This window comes from Nerophis ophidion, linkage group LG02 (assembly GCF_033978795.1).
Source record: "Nerophis ophidion isolate RoL-2023_Sa linkage group LG02, RoL_Noph_v1.0, whole genome shotgun sequence".
NCBI lineage: Eukaryota > Metazoa > Chordata > Actinopteri > Syngnathiformes > Syngnathidae > Nerophis > Nerophis ophidion.
Window position 1 is genome coordinate 1,420,032 of NC_084612.1, and position 12,060 is coordinate 1,432,091.

The window sequence follows — 12,060 nt, forward strand, 5'->3', positions numbered from 1 at the left end:
CGACTTGTCCGGGGTGTACCCCGCCTACCGCCTTAATGCAGCTGAGATAGGCTCCAGCGACCCCCCCGTGACCCCAAAAGGGACAAACGGTAGGAAATGGATGAACCCTTTAAATTGCCCTGTAATCCGGAGCGCCTTATATATGAAACAAGATCGAAAATAGTGCGCCTTATAATCCGGTGCGCCCATGGTCCGGAAAATACGGTATATAAAATCCATCCATTTTCTACCTCTCGTTCCATATATATAATTAATATATGACCTATTTTTAAACATTTTTATGACCTTTTATGAGACCTTTCTGGGTCCCCGGGACCAAATTTGAAGCGCGCTCTAAAAGTCTGTATATCGTATTGGTTTTGAAAATACCATTTTAAAAATGGCCCCCGCATGATTTAATTTTTTTCTCTGGCGTAAAGGTTTGGACACCACGGGGCGGTATAGCTCGGTTGGTAGAGCGGCCGTGCCAGCAACTTGAGGGTTGCAGGTTCGATCTCCGCTTCCGCCATCCTAGTCACTGCCGTTGTGTCCTTGGGCAAGACACTTTGCCCACCTGCTCCCAGTGCCACCCACACTGCTTTAAATGTAACTTAGATATTGGGTTTCACTATGTAAAGCGCTTTAAGTCACTAGAGAAAAAGCGCTATATAAATATAATTCACTTCACTTCACTGTTATCTAGTTGAAGGTAGGATACTCGCCCGTGACGCGTAGAGCTATCAGATCGTGTCGGCCATTTTTACGTGAGCTCTGCTTGATGTTCGGCCACAGCTGACGAGGTCATATGTGGTCTTGCAGGGAAGAAGAGACCAAAGGTGGGCCAGGAAAACCGGGGGAAGAGGAACGTCATCGGACTGCAGGAAGCGTACACCGTGGAGACGCTGGTGGTGGCCGACGTGGACATGGTCCGTTACCATGGCGCCGAGGCCGCAAAGAGGTTCTTGTTGACCGTCATGAACATGGTGAGAGCGCCGCCCCGGTGCCCCGAAAGAAGCAAAACCTCCGCACCAACATCTTCCTCCTCCACGTTGTTGCGAGTCAGGTGTACAACATGTTCCAGCACCAGAGTCTGGGCGTCAGGATCAACATTCAGGTCACCAAGCTGGTTCTGCTTCACAGCCGCCCCGTGAGTCTCACCTCTGACTTCCTGGGCAGATAGCGTTTAAAGGGGAACATTATCACCAGACCTATGTAAGCGTCAATATTAGGGGTGTAACGGTACACAAAAATTTCGGTTCGGTACGCACCTCGGTTTAGAGGTCACGGTTCGGTTAATTTTCGGTACAGTAAGAAAACAACAAAATATACATTTTTTGGTTATTTATTTACCAAATTTGTAAACAATGGCTTTATCCTTTTAACATTGGGAACACTATAATAATTCTGCCCACGTTAATCCACATTAAACTGTCTCAAGTTGTTGCTTTGATTAAATAAAATGAAAAAAACCTTTCTTCTACATATTAAAAGTGCAACATTAAACCGTTTCCATTGAAACTGTTTAATGTCAACTCATCATGCTTAATTTATAACAGACTTTGGGAAGCTTGTAGTTGACTTTTATTATGTAAATGTTATATTTTTATCAACATGTGATAGCAGGGACCCTGCTATTCAAAACTAGGCTGCTACATTACTAATGATTAATGTAATTATAGCGGAAAAATAGTACAATAGAAATAGGAGAGACTGTTCATCCCTAAACACAATGGAGTTCAATGAAATAACAGACAGACAGGGCTTTGCTGCCCCTAACACACACGCACACTCATGTACGCACACACTCACACACACGCGCTGCTGCCCCTAACACACACACACATGCACGCACGCACACACTCACACACACACACACACACACACACAGGAAAATGAGCTAACGTTACGCTAAAAGCTAATTAGCCTTCACCTCAAGCCTATACTGTGAGCTAGCCAAGCTGCAGTTAAAGTTTCTAGAAGGTCAACAGGCTCATAGTGATGTTTGTAATAGTTGTGACTGGGAAGTGTGTAGTATAATTTGGGTAGATTCCGCTGCTCCCCTGCTAAATGAATATCTGCTCGACGCTAAAGCATGGACTACATCGTTCTGAATACGCACTGCTGATTGGCTGTTACATCGCTCTGAATACGCACTGCTGATTGGCTGTTACATCGCTCTGAATACGCACTGCTGATTGGCTTTGTATGTAACCAATCAGATGGTTGTGTGGGCGGGACAATGCTGGGTGCTCACTGCTCAGACAGAGGCAGAAAGCAGAGCAGCTTGTGAAGACTTCTGCTTCCAAACTCGTTCGGTACGCCCGCGTCCCGAACTGAAACCCCCGTACCGAAACGGTTCAATACAAATACACGTACCGTTACACTCCTTGTCAATATATACCTTGATGTTGCAGGAAAAAGACCATATGTTTTTTTAACCGATTTCCGAACTCTAAAAGGGTGAATTTGGTTATTCAAACGCCTTTCATTTGATAGCCTGTCGGAGCGATGACCTTTCACCCGTGACGTCACAACATGAAGCGATCCGCCATTTTCTCAATCTTATTACACGCACCAAGTCAAATCAGCTCTGTTATTTTCCGTTTTTCCGACTGTTTTCCCGTACCTTGGAGACATCGTGCCTCGTTGGTGTAACAATACGAAAAGAGACGGATTCAAGTTGCACCAGTGGCCAAAAGATGCAAAAGTCCCTCGTTTGTTCCGCACTCTTTACCAACGACAGCTATGCTACGACAGAGATGGCAAGAATGTGTGGATATCCTGCGACACTCAATGCAGATGCATTTCCAACAATAAAGTCAACGAAATCTGCAATATTGGAAAATAGACCACCACTGAATCTGCCTGAGTGCGAGCTATTCAGGGACGACGGCAGTCTCTTCCCACAGACGAGCAAGGTAAACCCCCTGGATATGTTGGCTAAGACGTGATTTATGCCACTTCTTTTTCTGTCTCATTTTGTCCACCAAACTTATAACGTTGTGCATTAATGCACAAAGGTGAGTTTTGTTGATGTTATTGACTTATGTGGAGTGTGCTAATCAGACATATTTGGTCACGGCATGACTGCAAGCTAATCGATGCTAACATGCTATTTAGGCTAGCTGTATGTACATATTGCATCATTATGCCTCATTTGTAGCTATATTTGCATCCAGCCTTTCCCTCCACCCATATTTAATGCCAAACAAACACATACCAATTGTTGGTTAGAAGGCGATCGCCAAATTCGTCCTCGCCTCCTCCCGTGCCGCTGTCTGTCGTGCTATGGCTCAATAGCCTCAGTTTCTTCTTCAATTTCGTTTTCGCTACCTGCCTCCACACTCCAACCATCCGTTTCAATACATGCGTAATCTGTTGAATTGCTTACGGCGCTGAAATCCGAGTCTGAATCCGAGGTAATATCGCTATACCTTTCTGGGCTATCCGCCATGGTTATTTCTGTGTGGTCACGCTGTGACGTCACAGGATAACGGACGGGTGGATATGACGACGATTAAAATCAGGCACTTTGAAGTCGTTTTTCGGGATATTGCGTGATGGGTAAAATTTGGAGAAAAACTTTGAAAAATAAAATAAGCCACTGGGAACTGATTTTTATTGGTTTTAACCCTTCAGAAATTGTGATAATGTTCCCCTTTAAAAAGAAAAAATGTGGGGGGAACCATTAGAACCCTTCTTCCTCGCGTGTCCCGCAGGAGAAGCTGAAGGTGGGCCACCATGGCGAGCGCTCCCTGGAGAGCTTCTGCCACTGGCAGCATCAGGAGTTTGGAGGTGCGCGCTACCTCGGAACCAACCACCTTCCCGCTGAAGACGTCCCGCCTGTGGACACGGCAGTGCTGGTCACCAGGTGGGCTTTCTCTGCGTGTTTGCGCCTCAGTCATGCAAAACTACACACACACACACACAGCCTGGTCCACAGATGGTGTGTGTGTGTGTGTGTGTGTGGGTTTGCAGCAGGATGACAGTTTTCACACTTAAATGAGAACTTCGCCTCTTCCTCCTCTGATGTTCTCCCTCACTGCACACAACAAAGACTTGTTGGTCACATGGCCGCTCATTGATATTTCCGCTTATCTTTGTCTTCATCGTAAGCCCCGCCTCTTGTCGCACGACACGTCCACGTTACTTCCCCTGACGTGACGCCCCCTCGCGTTTGGTCACATTCTGGAACAATGTTTCGCATGCAAACAGAGAATGTTCCATTCCAGGGTCAAAAGTGTCAAAGTTTTAAGTTGTCACGTTTGGAGATGCAGTGTTAAGAGTATAAAAGACTGCACACCGTGTTAGGGAGGGATCTACCAAGACTGTGTGTACAATTGATAACAAGTGCAAAAGTGGCGTAGGCCGCCGTATTTAAATCAAAATTTTGTGTTTACTAACGACTGTCGCCATGGAAACACTCCTTTACTGCACACCTATTGCATCCATGCATCCATGTTTATGTTGTGGAAAATGCAGCAAGTATACATGTTTGCTGGAATATTAAGAGTATGTGAAAGTTCAACTTCTACCCTGTTTACTTCCGTCACAACCTCTTTAAAGGGCTGTAATCAATCAGAAAAACCAAGCAGCTATAAGTCAAACATGGAGAGAGTGTTTGCATGTTTCTCATCTTGCCTTGCAATTGATTGAAATGGGTGTAATTAAATTTTTTTTATGGCGGTGGGACTTTTTTTCTGTGATATCCGCAAAATTCAATGAGCAGGTTTTGTTATCTGTGACCATGTCTATTGAATTTTTGTGCTGCTTGAATTGTTGTTGTTTTTGCCATGACTTGGAAGGGTTGTTTGGAGTGGGGTCATATAGGTAAATGTTGTGATGGTGATTTCAAAAAAGTACACGTTATGGTCGCTGACCTGTGTTACTTGGGAAATTTACAGGATGGCGACAAAATGTCAGCTGTGAGACCGTCAAATGATTAAATGTAATCATGCCTGGCATGTTTGCTTATTGAACTTCTGCCAGTCTCGCGGGCCAAATTAAAGACGCCGACGGGCCTCATTTGCCCCTCAGGCCGTATTTTTAACACACCCGCGCTGGTGGTACACATACCACAGATTGAGAATCACTGGTGTAGAGATTTAAATGTTGACCGTAAAAAAAAATTGGAATCCTTGGGACGTTTACCAAATTTGAGGGGAGCCCTAAGGGTTAAAAGAAATTTAAATATTGTGTTGGTTTTAAAAAGGCAAAATATCAAAATGGCCCCCACTATGCTTTAAATTTTTCAGTGACTTATTGAAGAGTACTGATAGAAGTCTGATTTATTGATTTATTGATACTTTTATTAGTAGATTGCACAGTACAGTACATATTCCGTACAATTGACCACTAAATGGTAACACCCCAATAAGTTTTTCAACTTGTTTAAGTCGGGGTCCACATTAATCAATTCATGGTAAAGTAATCCGAAGAAGTAAATTAGGTTTTTAAGAAATTATGCAAATTGTTATTCTCATAGCCAGACCTGTGTGTTTACTTCCGTACCTGACGGTTTTGGCTACAACTGTTGCCTTCCTCAGAGGTTGTCACGTGATGATGACATAGTTAGCATCATTTAGCTAGCTTACTTATTGACGATGACGTCGCGTGACAACCTCAGAGGAAGGCAACAGTTTTCGCCAAAACAGTCAGGTACAGAAGTGTAAACACAGGTCTGGCTATCACAGACCTGGGCAAATTAATGCGGATGGTTAAGCTTTTCAACCTGGCCCACCGGACATTCCCAAATATTTTTTTTAGATCTTTAATTTGGAAACTGTAGCTGCCATTATGATGTGCAGTGATGTTTTCAAATTACCGTAAGTCTTGAACTGTACAAAGTGTTACAATTATTGGAATCTGCGCTTTTGCATGATATACCATTTACTATGGTCATCTAAGTCACAGCAGCTCAGACGAGGCACCAAGAGGTGTGGGTGGGGAGCGTTTCCACAGAGTGTTTCCAAAGCAACCAGTCTGAAATGCGGGTGTCAGGGACAGACGCGGAAGGAGATTTTTACAACAACATTCTAAAGCTTAGTGATACATCAGATATATAAGATTGTAGTTGGCTTTATTTTTTACCCTTCGCGTTCATAGTTCACTGTGTTTGTTGCATTTTTATTGCGTTTCGCTGGATTGTAAAATATGTCGTTCATATGTTGTCAATATTCAGTGTTTTATCGTTCATAGTTAATATTGTAAATCCCACTTTCTTTATTTTCATGTACATTCTGGGTGTCTCATTCAGTAAAATTTTTTTTAATTCCATTCTGTTTTTAAGGCAGAATGTCATAACGTTTTTAACTTTCAATCAGACATTATTGTGAGGTTTTGTATTAGTGCTCCTAAAAATAGATATACCGACCCCCAGACACTTTTTTCTCTACATTTGGCCCCCGAGTCTAAATAATTGTCCAGCACTGGGGCAGTATAGCTCGGTTGGTAGAGTGGCCGTGCCAGCAACTTGAGGGTTCCAGGTTCGATCCCCACTTCCACCATCCTAGTCACTGCCATTGTGTCCTTGGGCAAGACACTTTACCCACCTGCTCCCAGTGCCACCCACACTGCTTTAAATGTAACTTAGATATTGGGATTCACTATGTAAAAGCGCTTTGAGTCACTAGAGAAAAGCGCTATATAAATGTAATTCACTTCACAATTCACTATAACAATAACAAATTGTATGACTGACAAGTATTTCATTGGTCCATGAAAACAGGTCTTGGTTTCGTCGAAAAAGTTCTAAAAGAGTTCTTGTGTTTCAGGACAGACTTCTGTGTCCACAAGGAGGAGCCCTGCGACACTGTGGGTAAGTTTCATCTTTTTTGATGATTATAATCATCTTCCTCGGAGGGCCCAACATTTCAATTGCTGTGCAAGTCGGGGAATGTCAGATTTTATTGTTTCTTGGTGGTTGTTGTGTCTGAGGAGGGGAGAACATTCCAGGACCTTCCAACTGGACTCCTTGGCTAAGATATTCTGGTTTGGCTTTGGGAAGCTCCTGGCGTGTACAAGTGCGGAATGTGTGTGTTGGCCCCAATGTTCTACGAGTGTCTCAGTGTTTGTCCGTGTCGGCATTTTAGGATGCGTACATTCCTGCGCGCACAGTGCATGAGAGCGTGCACGTGACAATAAAGGAAGGAAGACGATGAGGAATGTCCGATGGGGACTTGGCACCAATCAGCGGGGATGAAGATTTGTCTCTCATTCTTCCGACAGGGGCCTCATATTTGATTAAAAAGGTGTGACGAGACAGGATATTGACGACGACTTTGTATTTGAAAATGATCCATAAGCACGCAAAAGTATATGTTTGCGTGTAGGCAAGAGGCCAAAACTCATAAAAGTATGCAAAAATCATTCGGACAGACACCTTTTCTGAGGACCCGTGGACGAAAATGATGGCGGTTTTACCTTGATGTCATCATTAGAGCTGTGAATCTTTGTGCGCCACACAAGTCCATTTGGTTCTTGGAACTAACTAGTCCAGGGGTCGGCAACCCGTGGCTCCGGAGCCGCATGCGGCTCTTTGATCACTCTGATGTGGCTCAGCTGCTAAATTGCCGACCCCAACGACTATTTTGTGAGGTTTCCGGATTTTAGTGCCTCTCTCAGAAATTTTCACTTGGACTACAATACTAAGGGTGTGCAGTGGTGGCAATGTCTTTAACCTCCTCTACAACATGTTGTCGCGCCCAATTATACATCACGCGATCTGCGTGTCTACTGGTCATTTTATATTCAGCCTCTGTTAACACACGATAGTGACTGCAACGCACTTAGTCAAGAGCCATACAGGTTACACTGAGGGTTGTAATATAAACAACTTTAACATTCTTACTAATATGCGCCACACTGTGAACCCACACCAAACAAGAATGACAAACACATTTTGAGAGACCCTTGTCACTCTAACACAACATAAACACAAAAGAACAAATACCCAGAATTCCATGCATCCCTACTCTTCCGGGCTACATTAGCAACAAACCTGGGATTGGGTGCTAGCGGGGTGTATAATGTGGCCCGGAAGAGTGGGATGCATGGGATTCTGGGTATTTGTTATTTTGTGTTTATGTTGTGTTACAGTGCCGATGTTCTCCCAAAATGTGTTTGTCATTCTTGTTTGGTGTGGGTTCACAGTGTGGTGCATATATTAGTAAGAGTTTTAAAGTTGGTTATATCACAACCCTCAGTGTAACCTGTATGGCTGTTGAACAAGTATGCCTTGCAATCGTTTGCGTGTCAGCAAAAGCCTTGTCCGACATGTGACTGGGCTGGCAAGCTGATTGGACCTGTTGTAGAGGGCGTCAAAGGCAGCACCTTCATAGGTTGCCCTTATTATTGTTAATCGAGGGAAATCCTGCAAATATTCGCGAGAATGGCTGATCTGACATTCAGTAGTCTCTCAGAATATTCTGGATGGCTGCCAAGTGTGATGCTGTCAAGCGGCATTCCAAAAAAACTCGCGGGCCCCACTATCATTAAATTTTCATATTAAGGTGCGGGCTGCGTGTCTGAGACCCCTAGTTTATACATAGCACAAAGTAAAAAAAACTCTGTATGCAGTGTTATTTCATTTTAAATTTCAAAAGAGTTTTGTGGCTCCCATTGTTTTCTTTATTTTGTGAAACGGGTCAAAATGGCTCTTTGAGTGGTAAAGGTTGCCGACCCCTGAACTAGTCGATTCAGAATCCATTCTCGGTTCTCAGAAATCCGTGTTTTTAAACATTCAAATGTCAATTGCGCGTTTATTTGATGAAACATTATATCGTGTAATCAAAGGAGTGTCAAAAGATGTAGCTAACTTTGTTTTCTTCTCAGCAATCGAGCAGTAACTCAACATCCGTGGCTTCTCTGTGCAAAACACAACACCGGAAATGTGTGCCATGAAAACCTGTCCGACCAAAAGTTCTTTGAGTGAATTATGTACCGTATTTTGCGGAGTATAAGTCGCTCCAGAGTATAAGTCGCACCGGCCGAAAATGAATAATAAAGAGGGAAAAAACATATGTAAGTCGCACTGGAGTTTAAGTCGCACTTTCGGGGGAAATTTATTTGATAAAACCCAACACCAAGAATAGACATTTGAAAGGCAATTTAAAATAAATAAAGAATAGTGAACAGGCTGAATAAGTGTACGTTATATGAGGCCTAAATAACCAGCTGAGAAGGTGCCTGCTATGTTAACCTAACATATTATGGTAAGAGTCATTCAAATAACTATAACATATAGAACATGCTACTAGTTTACCAAACAATCTGTCCCTCCTAATTGCTAAATCCCATGAAATCTTATACGTCTAATCTCTTACGTGAATGGGCTAAATAATATTATTTGATATTTTACGGTAATGTGTTAATAATTTCACACATAAGTCGCTCCTGAGTATAAGTTGCACCCCCGGCCAAACTATGAAAAAAACTGCGACTTACAGTCCGAAAAATACGGACTATAAGGCGCACTTAAAATCCGTTCACTTTCTGGAAAATTCGACAGTGCGCCTAATGTACGGAATAATTGTGGTTGTGCTTACCGACCCCGAAGCAATTTTATTTGGTACATGGTGTAATGATTAGTGTGACCAGTAGATGACAGTCACACATAAGAGATATGTGTAGATTGCGATAGGATGCCACTAAACAACACCAAAACTTCAAATGTTCTATTGAAAATAAAGAACATCACACTGAGCGCTTAAAGATCTGTCAAAATGCTTTAGTATGATTTTTCACCGGCACCACTTGATCGATTGTCGGCCGATTATGGCAGTATTACTATAGTGTGTATGTAAGGACTGCAAATTGGCACCATTAGCAGACATATTATCTGGTGTTTTGTTTCACAATATTATGCAAAACCAACTTTTCTTACCTTATGATACTTGCTGATGTGTATTTCAGATCTGCATAAGTCCTGAAAATTTGCGCACGTCCGCCACTGTAGACCGTGGCGATGCCGTAGTCAATAAGCTTCTTCGTTTTCTCTTTCTTCTTGTTATGGGGCATTCATCTTCCTGAAGGAACTCTATCTATCTATCTATCTATCTATCTATCTATTCTAATATAAAGCAGCGTAAAGTTTTAACTTATATCTCGCTACGGAAGCGCTAAAAACTACCAGTGTAGTAAGTTTACATTATTCACCCAAGGAACTTCAGTTTTTAGAGAGTTACGGTCGGACGTTATTTCACTAGTGAGCGACGGATGAGGAGATGCTGCTCCGTTATTGATTGAAGTAAAGTCTGAATGTCATTATAACAGTTAGCTCCAACTTTTGACACTTTTTTAACTCCCGTCTTTGCACGCTACACCGCTCCAAAAAAGATGACGAGGAGAAGACGCTATCGAAGGTGAGCCACGTAAATAAAACCGTCCACAAAACGGCGCATCTTGAAGGGACTGTCAGAAAGCGACTTGAGGATGGTTTTTAGAAAATAATCCAAGCAACATTTTGACCAAGGAACCACTATTACATGTTATGTAGACCACAAGTAAGTATTTTCAATTTACAAACCCCGTTTCCATATAAGTTGGGAAATTGTGTTAGATGTAAATATAAACGGAATGTAATTATTTGCCAATCATTTTCAAGCCATATTCAGTTGAATATGCTACAAAGACAACATATTTCATGTTCAAACTGATAAACATTTTTTTGCAAATAATCATTAACTTTAGAATTTGATGCCAGCAACACGTGACAAAGAAGTTGGGAAATAAATACTGATAAAGTTGAGGAATGCTGATCAAACACTTATTTGGAACATCCCACAGGTGTGCAGGCTCATTGGGAACAGGTGGGTGCCATGATTGGGTATAAAAGCAGCTTCCATGAAATGCTAAGTCATTCACAAACAAGGATGGGGTGAGGGTCACCAATTTGTTAGCAAATTGTCGAACAGTTTTAGAACAACATTTCTCAATGAGCTGTTGCAAGGAATTTAGCGATTTTACCATCTACGGTCCGAAAAATCATCAAAAGGTTCCGAGAATCTGGAGAAATCACTGCACGTAAGCGAGGATATTACGGACCTTTGATCCCTGAGGCGGTACTGCATCAAAAACCGACATCAGTGTGTAAAGGATATCACCACATGGGCTCAGGAACACTTCATAAAACCACTGTCAGTAACTACAGTTGGTCGCTACATCTGTAAGTGCAAGTTAAAACTCTACTATGCAAAGCGAAAGCCATTTATCAACAACACCCAGGAACGCCGCCGGCTTCGCTGGGCCCGAGCTCATCTAAGATGGACTGATGCAAAGTGGAAAAGTGTTCTGTGGTCTGACGAGTCCACATTTCAAATTATATTTGGAAACTATGGATGTGGTGCATCCGGACCAAAGGTGAAATGAACCATCCAGACTGTTATCGACGCAAAGTGTAAAAGCCAGCATGTGTGATGGTATGGGGGTGCATTAGTGCCCAAGGCATGGGTAACTTACACATCTGTGAAGGCACCATTAATGCTGAATGGTCCATACAGGTTTTGGAGAACCATATGTTGTCATCAAAGCAACATTATCATGGACACCGCTGCTTATTTCAGCAAAACAATGCCAAGCCACGTGTTACAACAGCGTGGCTTCGTAGTAAAAGAGTGCGGGTACTTTCCTGGCCCGCCTGCAGTCCAGACATGTCTCCCATCGAAAATGTGTGGCGCATTATGAAGCGTAAAATACGACAACAAGACCCCAGACTGTTGAACGACTGAAGCTCTACATAAAATAAGAATGGGAAAGATTTCCACTTTCAAAGCTTCAACAATTAGTTTCCTCAGTTCCCAAACGTTTATTAAGTGTTGTAAAAGAAAATGTGCTGTAACACAGTGGTGAACATGCCCTTTCCCAACTACTTTGGCACGTGTTGCAGCCATGAAATTCCAAGTTAATTATTATTTGCAAAAAAAATAAAGTTTATGAGTTTGAGCACCAAATATCTTGTCTTAGTATCATATTCAACTGAATATGGGTTGAAAAGGATTTGCAAATCATTGTATTCCGTTTATATTTACATCTAACACAATTTCTCAACTCATATGGAAACGGGGTTTGTGGAAAAAAATCATT

The 12,060-nt window shown here is 42.4% G+C and overlaps 1 protein-coding gene across 2 annotated transcripts in view; it reads left to right on the forward strand.

The window, feature by feature from the left end:
- adamts17 (ADAM metallopeptidase with thrombospondin type 1 motif, 17) overlaps window positions 1-12,060 on the forward strand; it is an 82,347-nt gene that overhangs the window by 26,365 nt on the left and 43,922 nt on the right. For both annotated transcript variants that reach the window (XM_061875608.1, XM_061875604.1), the window contains exons 4-7: window positions 799-962; window positions 1,043-1,126; window positions 3,699-3,850; window positions 6,753-6,796. In XM_061875608.1, coding sequence (XP_061731592.1) covers window positions 799-962; window positions 1,043-1,126; window positions 3,699-3,850; window positions 6,753-6,796 — 444 coding nt within the window. The remainder of the gene's footprint in view (window positions 1-798; window positions 963-1,042; window positions 1,127-3,698; window positions 3,851-6,752; window positions 6,797-12,060) is intronic.